Below are 18,184 nucleotides of genomic sequence, written 5' to 3' on the forward strand. Positions count from 1 at the left end.
ATTTCTAAATTATTAGTGACTATGTGGAGTATTTCTTTAATGTCCTAAGTCATTAGGACATTATAAATTTTTATAGTACTTCTAACATCTTTTAAGCCATTTTTTAAATTATTTTGCATAGAATAAAATATTTTTTTGTGATATAATTTAAATAAATTTATTAAAAAATATTTTTTTAAATTATTTTAAATAGAATAAAATATTCATAAGCTATCAAGAATGGGCAGAAGAGTATTGTATAGAATTGGAATTGCTCATCATATAATTTGAATCAGAGTGATTCGAACTTCCCTATGCGTAATTCGAATCATGTAATATCTCACCATATAATTTAAATAATTTTATTAAAAATTATCATGAATATTTTATAGTGGTTATACAGATTTGAAAATACTTAAAAAATATAGTTAACTTAAAGTTATTTCTATTATTTGACAATAATTAAGAAATTATAGTTGTGCAATTAGTTTTAACAATGTTACTTTTTACATATAAAATTAAGATTTATTACATACCAACCTTTATTTTTATCAAATTAAATTGTGAAACTCATTGATTCTTCACACATTACATTTATCACCTCTAAAATTAAATTCAATTTGCATTTTAAAATATTTTGAGAATATTTTTGTCGTCTTTTTTTTTTTCACGGTATCTACTAAGTCCTAATTCGGTAGGTAAAGAATTAATCCACTGTGGTTTTGAACTTCATTTAAGGGTTTGTCACAGGCCAAGAAATTGTTATATACACAAGGCAATATTCAAATTGCTAATATTTGTTTAAACAGATTAGTGAATTAACCACTAAATTAATCTAAGTTGGTTGAATATTTTTGTAAATAAAATCGGAATTTACTTTTGTAAGTGATTTGATAATTTTAAGGGCATTTTTGTTGGTTTGTGCCCAAAATAGAAAAAAAAAAGTTGTGAGGGTTCCAAATTAGGGTAGCATCAGACAAGTAGTGAAGATCTGTAAAGTGGAGCATCTTTTAATAAATGATTTGGATAAATCTGCATGTGCATTACATCCAACAGGCTTAGGGCCTTATTCAATTGGAATTTGGATCCTCTAAAGTAAGAAAGTTGATAAAGTGGTAAAGTGAAGGGTTAATCACCATTGATTTTATAATTTTCATAAAATATGTGTTCTACTATCTTAATTTAAGAGTAATTAACTTCTCACTTTACCAACTTCCTCACTTTAGAGGATCTTGATCCATTCAATTGAGTACCCTAATGGAAGTTTGTCACATTCACATTGTATATAAAAATAATAATGCTGTCATCTATATACAGTTGCTTTCTCCAAATGTAAATTGTATTGAGAGTTGAGAAAGAATCATGTTCATGAAATGGTTGGTGGCTGATCTTCTTGATTTTGCAATGACTGGTTACTCTTACTCATCATCTCTCTAGTTTGCTTTAGTTGTTTTACAACATCCAAACGCTCTGGAGAATAAGAGGAAGGAATCTACACATGCAAAAGCAACCTCCATCAATGTTGTTACATCATCAATTAATGCAGCAAAACATGAGTGACAAGGCAGCAAATTGTTACCAAGAATGGCATATATTTCTTGATGGCTGCTATTATAGCTGCATGGCCTACTGTTGTTACCTGTTAACAAAATGAGAAAGCCAAAACTTGTATCTCTATTTCTAATTTTACACATCAAACTCATCCATTTTGATACATTTGCGATAAAATTACTCGTCGTATTTGTATATATGCAAGAATTTTTCAAATAAAATAGAACAAAAAGCATAAGTTGCTTACAGGAAGTAGCATCAAGATTGTCATTGGAATTAAGACTATTACATCAGTCAAGGTTCTCTCTAATCTCTTTCTTTGACTTCTTGAAGCCTTGAAGCCATGTGCTTGCATTGCAAGTAATTGCAAAGCAACCTTGATGTCCATGAAGAGCAACCTTGTACCCATCCAAAGGTCCTAGTGAGTAGTAATAGTAAGTAGCACACTTTCTAAAAGCATGTGGATTTTAAATTCTCATACAAGTCTTTCTTACCGCACTTGTCAATGCCAACTTGGTGCTGTATCGCTTGATAACACTTTGATGTAGAGGACTTGACTTGTCATTTACGGAAACTTGCCCGAATGATGATTCCTTGTTTGTTGCCGAAATTGGAGCCTGTGATTTGAAGTAAGACAAGAAATACAGTGGTTACTATCATGTCAAGTCGAGACCATGTCGAATACTCACTCTGTTCTCTTCTATCTGTCACTGTTACTTTATGTCATATATGAAGAGTAATGTAATTGCTACTTATATAACAAGGCATAAAATTTTGCATCTCTTGTTTAGAAAGATAATGAGTTCCTTAACTTTGCAACTGAGGTTGTTCTAATGATCTAACAAGTAGCATTGCATAATTAATATACCTTGGGGAATCCAGAACTGTTGTGAGAATCAATCTTTGGAAATCCTTTGGTAGTTAAGTCGTGTGACCTATGCTGTCCTTCAAACACCAAAGTTAACTTAGTTCCATTTATGCCTCCAATGTATGATGATGTATGATTGTCAGATGCAGCATGGTCCATAATATTTAGTGAATCACTGAAAATGGATCATATATTAAATCATATTACATAAAGTTGTCTTCTATGAAAGAAGAGAATGTGTAAAAGAATCCAACAAAACCAGCATACCCTGATTTATCATAAGCAGCCCAATGATCTTGCAGACAATTGCTTAGCAATCCTTGACTAGAAATGTTATAAGGGGAAGTTTTTTAAGTGGTTTTGATGGAAATCATGAATTATTAACAAATTTATAGTATTCCTATTTTATTTGGCCACATGATTCTGGAAAATTTTCTGGCTAGGAAACATTTTCCATAAACTAAAAGTTACCAGTGAAGCAAGTATGACAGTGAAGCTGTGTCCAACGATTGTTGAGTCGAGCGATTGAAGTGCGCAAAGCCAGAGAAAACATCATAGCACACAGTAAAAACAACAGATAAAATGATCTCCTTCTCTGCTTGGCGAGCATTGTGTTTTTGTCTTTTCTGTTTGCAGTTTATTTGGACATAGGAAGCATAAAAATCAAGCCATCCTATCTCATCAGTTACTACCTGAAAGATAGTATAAACTAAAAATAGTAACATTTAATCTCAAATAGCAGTTGGTAAAGTTCACAGAAACTAACCTCCATGAAGCATTGATAAACTGGTATGCAGGAAAAATCTGGATAAATGAAAAGAATCCCACACTCCAAGTAACTTAGAGGGAAAAGGCAATGAATGATTAGTATCGATATCTTGAAGATCAATACGACTAAAATGAAATGGACGAGCAAAGAGATCAACCTAAGTAAGTCCTTAACAATTTCATCAAGATCCTTAATTCCCATTGCTGACAGAAATATTCTAGTCCTTCTTCCAAGATATGCAAAAAGTCCCAGTATGGCCAAAGTATCTGATGGAATCTGTAAAAGTTGCAGTACAAGAAACTAGATCAATGAAGAGTGATAAATATAAATAATCAGTGCACCTATGAAATGAAAAGATTAACATGCTAAAAAACTGGAAAAGACATTGACAAAGCATGTTCTTATCGTTCGACTCAACTTTCAACGATTCCCTATGGTTTTATAGTTTTAATCATATACACATATTGAAATGCTGTAAGAACCTAACTTAAAATGAGTCAAACTATAAGGACTAAAGTATAATTAAACTAACTGGAAATCAAGAGAACATGGTAGATTTAATCTGTGACTATATTCACTCTGAATGGAATAAATTCTTAGGAAAATGTCATAGTCAACTAAAGTTATTATCCATAAAGTTTTGAATGAGTCTGCAAACTTGACCTTGTGTTCACTTTTCTTGTTTGACATGATGCTTTCTTCAGAGAATGCTTTCTGTAGTTTCTTATGTGCCAAACCAATCCAAAACTCAAGCTCCTCGGTTTTTTCACTTGGAAGAATCTTCTTACCAAAATGCAACAAGAAATTCAGTTCAAATCCTGCCTCAGTTGCTAACTGGTGTAGTTTGTCCACTGAAGCAAGATTGAGTGAAAAATCCATGAGCTTGACCAAAACATCCTCAAAACACAAAACAGGTATGGGGCAACGGATGCGGCCACAGCCTAATTTCACCACTGCAGTACAGCAGGTTATAGCCACAATTATACCTGCAATGCCGCTGAAAGCTTTTCTGTCAGGCTAATTGGACCTGTTAGAAGAGTTTTAATCCATGGTTTGGACATAACTTTCTGAAAAAACAAGGTTGTTTGAGGCAAACCTTCCAGCATATTCCACAGACCATTGTTTCAGAAGAGGAATAAAGTATGCTGCTATCTGTGGCATTTCAGTGTCTCTAAACCAATGCACCAAATCCGGATGCTGCATTCCGAGTTGAAGCTCAATGTGTTCTCCCACCTGATTTGTTAAAGGGTTCAAACTGAAACTAGAGCTTGTTACTTCTCTTAATCACATACCATTTCCAAAAAGTATGCAAGAGAAAAATCTAAAAGCTTACATCTCTCTAACAGGGGAAAATTCGTTGTGTCGTTCATGTGATAGCAATATCTCCAAATCAATTGCAGTTTTCATCAAAACATAAACTGCAACCTGTGTAAGCAAGCATGTTGTCAGTTGTTGTAATTAAGTAGTTGCAAATTTCAACATCAAAGAAAATTTTGGTGCTTAACCTGGTAAGCGATTCGCCTATGCCACTCATGAACATCTTTTCCAATCCAAGCCATTGTGAGTTCTGGACCACATCTTGAGACTCCAAGGGACTCAACAGCTTTAGAAAAGCTCCTAGCAGATTCATGCAATACCGAAACAATGTAGTCCACTCTATTAAACTCCACTCCCTCAGTACTACTTGATCGAACATCAGTAACCTCCTCTACTTCATTTCTTTGATCAATACAAGAAAAATGAGTCTTAACTGATTTGGCGAGCGATGAGAATTCCCTTAAGGATGTGTAATATCTAGACAAGGACCCAACCAACAGGCCATTATTCAAAGAGCCCTCTACTTTCTTCAACTTGGCATGTTGAAGGGAATAGACAATTAAATTCTTTCTGATATCTAATCCGAAGGATCTGCAGTTAGATATGAGCTTCTTGAACTTGTAGATTTGCCATGTTAGAAATGCATAAAGAGTTGTACAAATGAAATCATATACATCAGAAATAAAGGGGTCAACACTTTTATTATACAATAAATATCAAAATCAGTTTCAGGGAACACTTCAACTTCACATCATTATGCACTGTGTCTAATGTACAATTAAGAATAATAACAAGGTAATAAAACATAAAGGAAGAAAGGAAGCTTACAAGTGATGAAACAGTTGATGCTGCATATTGAAAGGTGTAGCCATGGAAGATAGAAAATGGAAAATCAAAGAAAAATGGTATAAATAATAATAATGATAATGATAATGATACAAATAAGGGAAGAAAACAAACACCACCCTTCTCTGGAGAACTATAAATAAGTGCAAGCATTAAAGCGATGTCATCGAGGCACAGAAAGAAAGAGAGATAGTTAGGTACAAATAAATAACCATTTTGCTTACAAGTACAAGAAAAGACAAGAGTTTGAAACATACCTTATGCTGTTATTACAAATTCCCTTTGGATTTAACTCCTGACATTTACCTTTTTCCTTAGCCAAGGTTTTTAGTAACCTTGTGATAATCATAGGATTCATGTGTGAACTATGAACATGTTTCCAGATTCAAACACCCATTTGGACTTTGGTGCAATCAATATTCTAATTCTTGTGAGTTTGTTGTATTCATGGTTTTGGTCATTCAAATTTTGTTTCTTTATTTGTCTAATGTTAAGAGTATGCTATTCTTTTTTCCCCTTTTTCTTACTCCACAATCCACATCGAATCAAACTCATATCTTTATGAGATCAGAAAAAATTCTTTATCAAATATATGAATAATCTCTATTGACGCTTCACTTCCTATCCCCTAAAAAGAGAAAGTGAAAAGAAAATCCATAAGAAAAAAAACTTAAATCAGATCATGTAATTGTCTTGGTTCAAATGATGATAAAATTGCAGCAACTTAATAATGCTAACGTCATTTCATAATGGATTTCAATTGTGCAAAGAATTCTACTACTTCTATGAACAAACGTTGACCGGATAACGACAAGAGAATTTGTTTGGAAACACATCTTATTCAGTACAAAATTGTTCTGAACTTGAAGTACAAAATTGATACTCAGAAAAAAACCTATCATTTGCCTTTCCCAGACTACATCAATTTTCAGGAGCAAGATCCTCAAATCAACTACCACTTTGCATTAATGGGATAAACTCTTTCCCATCAATTTTTTACTTTTTGTTCCCAGCCACACTCTCGTGTATACCATTGCTAACTTACAGGTTTATCCTCTCGTGTGAAAATTTTACAAGACCTTATCATGTGTTAGTTTTTACCACTTAACTAGATACTTTTATCGGTCCCATACTTGACTCCATCTATCAAAGGTGAAAATTGGAGCATGACATGGTTTTGTAAAATTTTCACGAGAGGAATCGAATGACAAACTAAAGAAATGGCATTGCCAAACTTATCCCAAAAGTAATATACATTGTTAAATCTTTGGGTTCATTGGTCTTTCAATTATCAATCCTCTCAGTGGGTTTCCCTTCAGGAGTTTCTCCATTTCTTTCCTTAAAACCAAGTTCTGCCAAGTCCTGCTTAGCCATTAGGTTCCTGTAAGAAGCCAATGAATAAGAACCATGTATACCAAAAATAATGCTAACAGTAATCATGTATCAATAATATACGCTGAGCATGGAAACAGATAAAGATGACCAATAAAACTTTCCAAACATTACATTTCACATGAAAAATACTTTGGATTATGTGAAGTTAGATTCCATCTTCCCTATGTAAAATTTCCTGCGAAAATTACACAAATTGGTAGAGTGTGGATATGACTCCCATGTTGTGAAACTCCTATGCAAAGAGAACAACTAAAACTGAGTCTTAAGAGCCTGAAAAACAATTTTGCATCCAATGAAGAGAGAACCTTCTTCAAAACTATTGGTTGTTTTACCTCTCATCTTACAATAACCTTATGCCTTAATATACATTTTTTTTTTCTGATCACATTAAACTCTTCAAGAATTGCTCCCTAGTCTTTTAACTTTGGGACACGGTCATCAAGGAGATTGGTAATTAGCAAATTCGTGTGACTGTATTATTACTTTTTTTTAGTCACATGCTCAATGAGACATCAATATTAGTGGCATCGGTCACTCCTTTTCCCATTCTCAAAACTGAATGCTCACTCAAACAGATCACAAAAACTTTAGAATGATTATTCCAAATCCGCTGAATATGATTTTTTAGAATGCCACACACTAAGTGAGTTACACCACAATATTGTGCTCCAAAGATTAAAAACATGACAGAAGAGAAAAAAGAAACAGTATACTAAAAAGTAAAAACATTCCAACTTATGCTAACCTACACAAAGAAAAACACTAGAGCCAATCAAATATGATATCGATAACACAGAAAAGCCAGACTCACTTTTCCATTCGGCACTGCAAGTACTTTTTCGAGAAATCCCTGCATTTTTCAGACTGGTGACCCGCAGTTTTCAGACAACCCAAATATTCTTTCTTCTCCTGAAACAAACGCAACACACACAAAATTGATGAGAAATGATTTATCCCCCTAACAATTCCTTGTAAATATCGTCCTTATTACCAAATAAGGGAAGAATTAATTACTTTCTAATATATCGATTGTATCAACATATTGATTGTATCAATATTAGCATTAAGGAAACATTTACTCATTATCGATTCGACTAATCGTCCAGAAACAAATACACAACTTGCAACGGCTTATTCCTCGAAATTCAACTATAACCATAGATATAATATAGGTTAAGACTCAGTTGCAGATTGAGAAACTAAGATTAAAGCATTACCAGGTCACATAAATGCATGTGGTCTAATGGGAAAATACCCTTTTCAGGAGGCACTGGACGGAGCCCTCTATTGCCACCAAATGCGCCACCTATTATAATCAATAAATGTATCAAACCAACTATCAATCATTTTCTTCACTATTTCACCAAATTCACACGATAGAAGAAAAAATTCGTATTTGAAGAAACATAAATTTAAGCAAAAATTCCTCAAGCGCTTCAATTTAAATCCAGCTAGTGCTTATATAAACCACTTAAACCCTAATAATAATAATAAATTTGGTGAGGAATAGAATAAGCAAATGGTACCTGCACTCATTTGTAGGAATGGAAAAGGTTTCGCAGAATCGGAATCGGAGAGAGAGGAGTTTTGAAGTGAGGTGGAATTTGGAGAATATTGTTGAGTGTTGAGCGTTGAGCGCGGGAGCTCCGTCCGAAGAGAAGGAAGAGGCACTGTTTAGTAAATTAAGAATTATATAAATTTATTTAAGATATATATTGGATCAAAAAATTTTGGAAGTTTAGTAAATATATTCTAGAATTACACAAATACTTTTTTTCAAGATTTATAGCAAGGTTCTAGAATCGGACCGGTCATCAAACTGCTCTAGTTACTGGTTTATTAGTTTATTGGTCTAACCGGTCCAACCGATAATTCAACCGAAAAACCATTTTAAAATAAAATAATAAAAAAATTATAAATAAACATCCTAAAATATAATTATAGTCTAATATAATCTTAAAATATCTTCGAAATTTAAAACACTACGTAAAATATCATTAACCAAATCCATATGATCTTATCAAAATACAAATTCAACCGTTAAATAGTAAAAAAACATATCTAAATATTAAATCCCAACATCATGATTTATCAATCATCAAAATCAGCAAGAACTTGTTATCAGCAATTGCTTCTTGATTAATACTATTATCCATAATTGAAATTAATAAAACAGATACGAAATTAAAAACAGCCACATCACAATGAAAAATAAAAAAACCATCAACAAGACCATATCTAAATTAAGCCTACAACATTCAGCAACAATCACAAAACCCTAGACCTTCACCCAGCAATTAGCAGAATACAAAACACCAGAACAAAAATAATTAGGAGCATACAAAACACTAAAAGTCATTAGCAGAATACAGCATCTACAAAACAAAGCCATTAGCAGAATACAAACATCAGCAAATTTGAACAAAATAATTAGGAGCCATCAGCAGAATACAAACACAAGAACAAAAAATTCAGCAGAAATAATGAACTTCATTGGCACAATACAAACAAATTGCTTTAAAATAAAATAAAATTCTTGAACCCAACTAATACAACAGTGTTAGGATTTGGTTGAATTAGTCACACATTGCTCAGGATAGCAAATGGAGTGGGTGGCCTAGGCTATAAATATGAGGCTAAGTTCTCTATTTGTTTTTGCACCAGTCAGAAACACTTTAAACTTGTATCTGATTTTTCCTTTCTTCTGTACTCTTTATTAGAGAGTGTTGTGAGGTGTAGTTAGATATTTGCTTTGAGAGAGTGTGGGTGTACTGGGGTGCCGGTGAGAGAAAGAAGTCTATGTGTTGTAACAATTTTCACATAGTGATATTCTCTGGTTGTCATTTGACAACGGCCGTGGTTTTTTCTCCGGTAATTGGAGTTTCCACGTTAAATTCTTGTGTTGTGATTGTGTCTATTTTATTTCTCTGTCAAAGGTGTTTTCTCAAGGGGGAATGGTGTATTATTCCCAACAAACAGCACGTCGTAACTCAAGTTGTACAAAGTAACCAAAGGTGCTTGAACTCAGATATACGCACAAAGAGCAAAATTCTTGGCACAGTGTGCTAACTAACTAAGCCAGCTATAACAAATGTAAACAAAGCCAATTTTTGATTGAATCCTAAATCTTAAATAAAAAATAATATTGCGGATTCCCAATTCTTGGCACCGTTTCTGGAGGTAATCTAACTGCCAGGGTGTTTAATCACATCAGTAAAGAACCAATAATCAGTAGAGAACCTGAGCTAATCACAAAATATTCATTAATCAATAAAATTGCAGCACATAAAACCAGAGCTAATCACAAAAACAGCATAAAAAAGTAGAAAAAAAAAACGAACAACAACTAGGGGATGGGGCCAACAGACCCTTGATTGATGGACGACGCCGACCAGACGATGACAAGAAGATGAAGCCGACGGCAAGAAGATGCAAAGAGTAGGGGATGGGGCGAGCTCGCGGAAGAAGAGAGCAGGGGAGTTGGAGACTTGGGGGCAGTGGCTACACGGACAGACGACGACAGAGCTCGACGGACGGACGCGGCAGTGGCTCGACGGAGAGGCGGCAGTGGGTCGAAAAGAGTAGCTAGGGTTGGATAAGGGAGAGTGAATGATTCAGGCAAGCAGAGCATAGGCTGAGAAGAGTGAGAACTGAGAAGTGGAGTGGTTCAGTTCAGTAATCAGTAGGCCAAAGTTGCAAACGACGCCGTTTCCTTAAAACCGGCCGATTCCTGGTCCGATCCAACAGGCCGGTTCACCAATTCCTTACCGGTTTTTGTTTCAACGGTTTTACACATCTGATCGAACCGTTTGTACGCCGATTCGCGGTTGGACCGTTTCGACCGACCGGTCCGGTCTGATTTTCAGAACATTGATTTATAGTCATGTGAAAATAAAAATGATGTCATGAGCTAAAAACTCAAATAAAAATATATTTATATAAAAATAATTGAGTATGTGAAGACTATGCCATTTGAGCTATAACTCATTGGCATAACATATTACATGTTTTTTTTTTACTGAAGATATGGAGACTCGAATCCGCAACCTCTTAATTGAGTATGAAGAGACTATACCATTTGAACTATTGCTTCTTGGCATAACCCATTACATGTTACATGTGTTTATATTTTAATTATTATTCTCATATAAATATCTTTATAAGTGGCTACATAAATTAATTATTCAAAATTTAATCCAAATCTAAATTTCACATTCATGGGCTAAAATAATTTCTTATTCTCAAAAATAAATAAATAAACACGGTGAATAGACTTTGCTTCAAGTGTGCTTCACTTCACCGAGCTGAAACACTCGTAAGAAGAAGAAAGCTACATGTACATGGCACTTGCCAAAGCTCCATCAACACCTCACACCTATGCATACTTCCTCTCTCGCCGTTTCTTCGCGTCAACACTCCAAAACGACGCCGTATCCTCACTCCCCACTCTCCAACCCTCAAACGACGCCGATTCACTCTCCCGCATCCTCCTCACTCACCACAACCCTTTCCATGCCGTGGAATCCTCCCTCCAACTCCACGGCGTCACCATCACCCCTCACCTCCTCTCTCAAACCCTCCTCCGACTCAGACACCATACGAAGATCGCATTCTCCCTCTTCACCTACGTCAAGACCCTCCCTAACCCTCCTCTCACCACCGCCTCTTACAACCTCCTCATCGACGTTATGGCCAAGGTCCGCCAATTCGATGTCGCCTGGCAGCTCATCGTCGACATGGACCGCCGTAGCCTCACCCCTACTCCTAACACCTTCTTGCTCCTCATCCGCCGCCTTGTCGCCGCCGGCCTCACCCGCCAGGCGATTCGTGCTTTCGATGATATCGATGCCTTCGCGGAGAACAAAGTTAGTTCAGAAGAATTTTGCCTCCTTCTTGACACGCTCTGTAAGTACGGTTATGTAAAAGTCGCTGTTGAAGTTTTCAATAAAAATGTGCATAGGTTTAGACCCGATGTGAAAATGTACACTGTTCTGATCTATGGTTGGTGCAAGTTAGGGAGAATTCGAAAGGCTAGAGAGCTATTTAGTGAGATGGTAGATAAAGGAGTTGAGCCTAATCTTGTTACTTATAATGTGTTGTTGAATGGGATTTGTAGAAGGGCTAGTCTTCACCCTGAAGATAGGTTTGACCGAACGATAAGAGAAGCAGATGAGATGTTCGATGAAATGCGCAGCAAAGGGATTGAGCCAGATGTGACTAGTTTTTCTATTGTGCTCCATGTTTATAGCAGGGGACATAAACCGCAGTTATCCCTTGATAAATTGAGGTTAATGAAGGAGAAAGGTATTTGTCCGACGGTGGCGACGTATACTTCGGTTATAAAGTGTCTGTCTTCTTGTGGGTGGCTTGAAGATGCTGAGGCTTTGATTGATGAGATGATGGAGAATGGAGTGACTCCAAATGCTGCAACATACAATTGCTTCTTTAAGGAATATAGAGGGAGAAAGGATGCTGGTAGTGCTTTGAAGTTCTTTAAGAAGATGAAGAGTGATGGTTTATGCTTGCCAAGTTCACATACATATGGCATTCTGATTAGGATGTTTTTGGATCTGAATAAAATTGGGGTTGTGGAAGAGATATGGAATGATATGAAGGAGACTGGGGTAGGACCAGATTTGGATATGTATACCATTCTAATTCATGGGCTATGTGCAAAACAGCGTTGGAGGGAGGCTTGCCATTATTTTGTAGAGATGATAGAGAAAGGATTTCTTCCTCAGAAAGTTACTTTCGAGAGCCTTTACAAAGGGCTAATACAGGCTGATATGTTGAGAACTTGGCGGAGATTGAAGAAGAAGCTTGATGAAGAATCCATAACATTTGGTTCGGAGTTTGAAGAATATAAATTAAAGCCATATAGGAGATAAACTATGGCAAAACCCTTAAACATGATTGTTGCATAAGTTAAACACAAAGGCACATTGAGATCAAGAATAATATACACATTTATCATTGCTTTTGATAATGTATTTATACATATTTGCAGCTGCCTCTAATCTCTAACATTTGGTAAATGAGCTAAACCTCATTGCTGTACCCTTAACTCACTGTTCCTAATCCTAAGTAATAATCTTGGATATAGATATACTATAATTCATGCCCTTGCCAACTGCAAGAAAAAGGCATAAGCAAGAAATGCAAAGTACAATTAATCAGTGTAGTTCTACTTGATTTGAATATGAATTCGTATGAAGATCTGATACAACATAACATTCCGTGTTGTGAGAACCAAAATCGAGCTTTTTACTTGACCTCTGTGCACCAGGGTGCTGAATGATTACTAGAACTTCATCTTTGGAGCTTTGATAATGTGAACTAGTTGGCTACACAAGCATAATGATTGTGTTAGTAAAAGATGGATGAAGTAAAACAGAGATACTTTCAATGTCTTCAATTATAAGAAACAATCAATTCTTTATTCATTTAGTAGTCAGAAGTATGTTGAGGAGGATTAATTATTTCTTCTTTTAGATAGTTCCATGCTTTGAATGATTGCTTAACAATTAACAAGATACTACTCAAGAAGTAGTAAACTATGCAATATTCAACTAAAGAAATTTACTCTTTGCTGATCTTTATGATGGAAGAGTTTAGGAGTATAAATTCCTTTAGATATCTTAGTTGATTAAGCCATTGCCTCTTAAAGGCAAATTTTGTTGGAATATCTTTGCAATTCTTTTCAGTTGAATAAAATTCTTATTTTGATGAAATTAAATTAAGAAAAAAGACTATTCAATTTTCTATGTTTTCAAGTAGCAACACTTACCACCAAGAAAAAAGGGACACCAAAAAAAAAGTAGCAGCACTTACCACCCCAATGTGCCATTCATGACTACTAAATTCTTTAAAAGTTGCTGCATCCATTTCCTACACAATAGTGTACTCAGTACGGTTAAAAGAATGACATTATTCTATTCATTATGGAATGAACGCCTAGTAAATCGGTTAAAGGTTATAATTTGTGATCTAATCTACACTTATATGATAGAAGAACATATAGAAGATCTAAACTATTTACAACTTGTTCCTTACAAATGTTCCTTATATATAATAACATTTTAGTTGGCATTCTTGGCCTCAGTAATGTGAAGATAGATAACTTACAATACTGTAGGTGGGAGGCACCAGAGTCTCGCCTTTACATTTTGTGGCAGGCATAATAGAGAAGTGTGGTGCCAAATCTTGTGACTTGAAAATCCATCTGCAGGTAAATAAAAAGAATAATAGTTTTATGTTAGCAACGGACACATAAATCATGAATAGTATTCTAGCATTTTGTAGTAAAATGATGATCCATTTTGTACTGTTTAGAGAATTGAAGTGGTATTGACAGTATTGTATCTTTGGATATATATGCATACCCTATGTACAAAAAGATGCAGAGTTGCACCCATTCTCTGATTAATATGCGAATCCAGTAATTCTCCGAAGAGTCGTCCACATTCATGCATATCTATAATTAATCCTTGTCAAAATCACTTTTATATTCATAATATGTATGTAAGTTTATGAGTGAAACACATAATTATATATATATATATATATATATATATATATATATATATATACCACAATTTCTGCCATAGCTACAATCTGCATTGCACCCTGAAATTTCCTGCACAAAGGAAAGGAAAGCGTGTCTATAATTAAGCATAGTTTCTTCTAAAAGGGCTAAGGTATATATATGATATGATATTTGAGAAAAAATTAGTCATAATAAACACTTTTAATTGAGATACTTTGGCACTTACTTGAACATTGTGTACTTCTTATACACAGCATCATGCATTGTATGAACATCTTCATTTTCTATAATGCTCAATTGTTCTCGCAACACTAGCAGGTTTTGGGAGATGTGGTGGAAAATCACATAGAATGAAATAAAATAATTTAGTAGCAGAAGTACCTGTACATTTGGTCAATTACAAAAGTCAGAAATCATCATAATTAGAACTAACAAACACATAAATTTACAAGATAAATTGCAGATTGAGTAAAAATAGGTAAGAAACTCACAGTGAAGTATGGCACACAAGCCTTGTAACCAACTAGTGTCAAGTAAAACACACACGCCAGCGCCGCAGTTGTTCGCCGTTCATTTAGAGAAAGACGCTCACACATGATGCAGTAACCATGAGATATGAGCAAAAAGGAGACAAAAGCAGCTGTCTGAAATAGCACCCCAGTTACATACACTCCAAATGACATCCATAAAGAACATGCTTGAAAATTGTAGCACGGATACCTGCAAGAATTGTATAAAAAAAAGCTTACTTAAATCATTGAGAACAACAAATACAGAGTTCAATTACCAGGATAATAAATTTTCTATGAATCTACTCTCTTTATTTGGTTGATACTTGATACTCACGCCACTGGCATGGAACATGAATTTGTCCGTAGAAGTCTAGAACTATCAACCAAGATAATATGTGTGTGTCTATACTCTATACTGAATGCAAGATTGAGCAATTCTAAACCGTAAGCTGTATAAGTTTTTTTTTCTCTCATATAGAAAAATAAATAATAAAGAAAGAAACAGAGAAGAAATAACTAGTCCAACATTTACCAGAAGAGAAAGGATAGCATGAGCTGCAATGCTTTCATCAATGGAACCGAAGTAAGAGTCCACTGCAACTTATTGCACTGCTCTAACAAAATAATATCATAAAAACAAAGCAGTCACAAACAGCTGAAGAAAAAAAAAATCACCTTCTTCAAATTCAAAGAATGCACATTTTATTACTAAAAACTATAACGTAGAGTTTGAAAGCAGGACTGAGACTCAGTATTGTGTTTAGTAACCATATTTCAAGTCCCTTCAAAATTACCTTTATTCAACTTTTCAAATTCCAAATATAACTCCACTTTTCCTTTTTCAACAAGACACTAAGACATAACTCAATCTTGCACATTTTATGCTAAACCAATACAAAGACTTTAGTCTCTATCTCTCATCAGTCTCTGTTTAACTAAACTTAGATAATTGAAATTGTATACTTGATTGACACAAAAATTCTCAACACACCTAGACAAATTTAACCATAATTATATTATCGAGCTAAAATAATTAATTAAAAAGAAAAAACAAGATCAAAGTTTGAACAACGAAACAGAGTCGGAGCTACCAAAACTGGAAACTCAAGTGCATCAATATGATCATAACTACTAAACGTTAATCTTCGTCGATAGAATTCAATGAAATTGAGGAAGAATTGAATAGGTGCGTTCGAAATTGAGGAACCTGAGAATGGCGATTCCTGTAAGTGTAAGCTGTCCAAGAGAATGCAGAGACGAACCAGATCGATAGGAACGTCAGGTACACCGTCGGCACCGCACGAAACGACTCGTCCAATCTCACGCCCGAACTGCCACCACCGGAGTTCGCCATTTCGTTGCCGGAAATGTTTCTTTTTCCGCCGGCGGCGAAGGTTCTCCGATTTCGGTTTTTGTTTAGTTTTGTTTTGAGTGTTGTAACTTGTAAACACTTTTTTAAGTGTTGAGAGCTGCTGCTTCTTCTTGTTGAGTTGTTTTGCGAGCAATTTATACGCCGGCGAGTTGCACACGTCTCAAACGTGGGGACCTGCGACCTTTCCATTTCAAATGTGCCAAAAGTCAAAACTATTTTTACTTTCTTTTTCACATTTCTTTTTTTTTTTATCAAAGATAGGAGACTCGAACTCGCAACCTCTTAGCTTTTTCACATTTCTTTAATAATAGTATAATACACATATGTATTGACATTTATTTTAGTAAAAAAAAATAAATATTATTATTGTTAGCATTTTGTAGATGATCTTTTCTTAACTTGAACTTTAGAGGGAGTGAATTTTGTCTACTTTAATACTCACTTTTGAATACAAATATCATTACTATTTTGAATGCACTTAGAAATTTTGTGGTTAAAGTGGTACCTCACCGGCTTTTTTGGTGCAAAACCATGATAAGTTGATAACTTCCCATATAATTTAATTTAACGGGTAGGATTTGTTGATTTTGTTTAATTAATTAATTAAGCTTGGCCACATGTTATTTATTGTCTCTAAATGTTTGCATTACTAAAATGCAAAGTTGATGGGCCCGGTTTTAGGGAAAGAAAGTGGGTGGGTGTAACTATCTTAATTCTCAAGTGCAAAATGGAGTCATGCACCAAAACCACTCCGTGATTTTGTAATCAATGCATCAAGTAAAAACTAAAAGCTATTTACTATTACATCCTTATACCATATATATATATTAGGGATGGCAAAATTCCCCGAGACGCGGGGATCCCTGCGGGAACTGCCTCGAATGGGGATCCGATTGTGGGGAATTTTCCCCGCGGGGATGGGGATGGGGGACGAAATTCCCCCGAAGCAGGCACGGGGACCCGAGCGGGGATCCCCGCCCCGTCCCCGCTATTCCCCGAAATTTATGAATTCCTTAAATTATCCTTAATAGTTTATTTCTCATATATGTTTTTTAGTCATTTCTCACACACACATTTATAGAAATCCAAAACTCCTAATCTTTATTTGCATAACCCTTCTTCAATTCAGAAATTCCTAAGGCTGTCCATACTCCATCTAACCTCTCTGCAGCCACCCCCTCGTCACCCTTCTCACCGAATCGTCACACATCACTGTGCCATCACCCTTACCGCGTCGTAATTTCTATTTGCGGCGTTTTTTTCATAACTCTGCCGTCGTGTCCATTCTCCTCTCTGTTGCCACGTCTCTTACCTCGTCCACTGCTTTGTCCTTTGACTCGTCGTCGCGTCCCCCTATTGCGTTATTTCGAGAGAAGTCACCATCGTATCATTTAGACTTTTTGTATAAAATCTTACAATTTTTGTATAAGATAGATACTTGCAGCTCTATTCATATGGAAATTAACAATTAGTTAGAACTATTATGTAGATGGGGAATGGGGATGGGGAGCAATACTCCCCCACGGTGGGGAATGGGGCGGGGATGGGGAGCAAATCTGAGGGCGGGGATGGGGAGCGGGAGGCATCCCCCGCCCCCGCCCTGCCCCATTGACATCCCTAATATATATTGTACTAACTATTTGGTGACTAATAATTTTTAAAATTGTATTTAAAAGAGGGATTGAAAAATAAAGAGACAAAAATTAAATTAAGTCTTTATATTATATTTGGTGTAAAATATATTCGATTGAATTATATCTCAATAGAAAAAGTATATAGAACTAACTCCAAATCAGTTAAAAATGGAACAACTTAATTAATTATAAATATAGTAATTAGTTTTATTTATTTATAATTTAAAATATTGGTTATTAAATGTTTCACCACATTCAAATTAGGAGGAGATACGTTCAGTATCATTGCAACGTGAATCACGGAAACTTATTCAATTAACTTCCGTCTCTTCATCCACTTTCTCTCTCCAAATGCCTAAAACATGATAAATAAAAAAATAGATTCAGAACCATCC

The 18,184-nt window shown here is 35.1% G+C and overlaps 4 protein-coding genes across 7 annotated transcripts; 1 reads left to right on the forward strand and 3 right to left on the reverse strand.

Annotated features, from left to right (window-relative positions):
- Positions 1-985: 985 nt before the first annotated feature.
- LOC107616797 (uncharacterized) lies at positions 986-5,904 on the reverse strand. 4 transcript variants are annotated; one of them, XM_088500350.1, is made up of 14 exons: positions 5,588-5,904; positions 4,673-5,075; positions 4,501-4,592; positions 4,264-4,422; positions 3,831-4,164; positions 3,325-3,443; positions 3,165-3,237; positions 2,870-3,090; positions 2,666-2,722; positions 2,399-2,573; positions 2,025-2,147; positions 1,778-1,948; positions 1,559-1,618; positions 986-1,471 (listed from the first exon to the last, which is right to left on the reverse strand). In XM_088500350.1, the coding sequence occupies exons 1-14, from the start codon at positions 5,686-5,688 to the stop codon at positions 1,346-1,348; spliced, it is 2,214 nt and encodes a 737-aa protein (XP_088356476.1). In that variant the 5' UTR covers positions 5,689-5,904; the 3' UTR covers positions 986-1,345. The 4 variants fall into 4 exon arrangements, 3 of the variants coding, with proteins under 3 accessions (XP_088356476.1, XP_088356475.1, XP_088356474.1); XM_088500349.1 differs by lacking the exon at positions 5,588-5,904 and adding an exon at positions 5,313-5,527 and having other exon boundaries at positions 2,870-3,024; XM_088500348.1 differs by lacking the exon at positions 5,588-5,904 and adding an exon at positions 5,313-5,527.
- A 186-nt stretch (positions 5,905-6,090) lies between these two features.
- LOC107619492 (uncharacterized) lies at positions 6,091-8,409 on the reverse strand. The gene is made up of 4 exons (XM_016321789.3): positions 8,252-8,409; positions 7,943-8,031; positions 7,537-7,634; positions 6,091-6,711 (listed from the first exon to the last, which is right to left on the reverse strand). The coding sequence occupies exons 1-4, from the start codon at positions 8,259-8,261 to the stop codon at positions 6,615-6,617; spliced, it is 294 nt and encodes a 97-aa protein (XP_016177275.1). The 5' UTR covers positions 8,262-8,409; the 3' UTR covers positions 6,091-6,614.
- Positions 8,410-11,017: 2,608 nt separating this feature from the next.
- On the forward strand, positions 11,018-12,732 carry LOC107618999 (pentatricopeptide repeat-containing protein At2g13420, mitochondrial-like). The gene has a single exon (XM_016321204.3). The coding sequence runs from the start codon at positions 11,060-11,062 to the stop codon at positions 12,611-12,613; it is 1,554 nt and encodes a 517-aa protein (XP_016176690.1). The 5' UTR covers positions 11,018-11,059; the 3' UTR covers positions 12,614-12,732.
- LOC107619000 (uncharacterized) lies at positions 12,668-16,259 on the reverse strand. Its single transcript, XM_016321206.3, has 9 exons — positions 15,991-16,259; positions 15,316-15,392; positions 14,763-14,991; positions 14,498-14,652; positions 14,316-14,361; positions 14,108-14,199; positions 13,851-13,947; positions 13,557-13,613; positions 12,668-13,069 (listed from the first exon to the last, which is right to left on the reverse strand). Exons 1-9 carry the CDS (start codon positions 16,135-16,137, stop codon positions 12,899-12,901), a joined length of 1,071 nt encoding a protein of 356 aa, XP_016176692.1. The 5' UTR covers positions 16,138-16,259; the 3' UTR covers positions 12,668-12,898.
- Positions 16,260-18,184: the final 1,925 nt, after the last annotated feature.

The sequence above is a fragment of the Arachis ipaensis genome, chromosome B9, assembly GCF_059453495.1.
Source record: "Arachis ipaensis isolate K30076 ecotype BB chromosome B9, ASM5945349v1, whole genome shotgun sequence".
NCBI lineage: Eukaryota > Viridiplantae > Streptophyta > Magnoliopsida > Fabales > Fabaceae > Arachis > Arachis ipaensis.

Coding starts and splice junctions, on each gene's coding strand:
- LOC107619492 (XM_016321789.3), bottom strand. Junction 7,635..7,942: donor ACATGCATTTATGTGACCTG/GTAATGCTTTAA, acceptor CGTTTGTTTCAG/GAGAAGAAAGAATATTTGGG. Junction 6,712..7,536: donor TTGCAGTGCCGAATGGAAAA/GTGAGTCTGGCT, acceptor GGCTTCTTACAG/GAACCTAATGGCTAAGCAGG.
- LOC107616797 (XM_088500350.1), bottom strand. CDS start 5,688: ATGAATCCTATGATTATCACAAGGTTACTAAAAACCTTGGCTAAGGAA. Junction 2,723..2,869: donor CTGTCATACTTGCTTCACTG/GTAACTTTTAGT, acceptor TAACATTTCTAG/TCAAGGATTGCTAAGCAATT. Junction 1,949..2,024: donor AGTTGGCATTGACAAGTGCG/GTAAGAAAGACT, acceptor ACTACTCACTAG/GACCTTTGGATGGGTACAAG.
- LOC107618999 (XM_016321204.3), top strand. CDS start 11,060: ATGTACATGGCACTTGCCAAAGCTCCATCAACACCTCACACCTATGCA.
- LOC107619000 (XM_016321206.3), bottom strand. CDS start 16,137: ATGGCGAACTCCGGTGGTGGCAGTTCGGGCGTGAGATTGGACGAGTCG. Junction 14,362..14,497: donor AAGAAGTACACAATGTTCAA/GTAAGTGCCAAA, acceptor TCCTTTGTGCAG/GAAATTTCAGGGTGCAATGC. Junction 13,948..14,107: donor TGCATCTTTTTGTACATAGG/GTATGCATATAT, acceptor ATTTACCTGCAG/ATGGATTTTCAAGTCACAAG.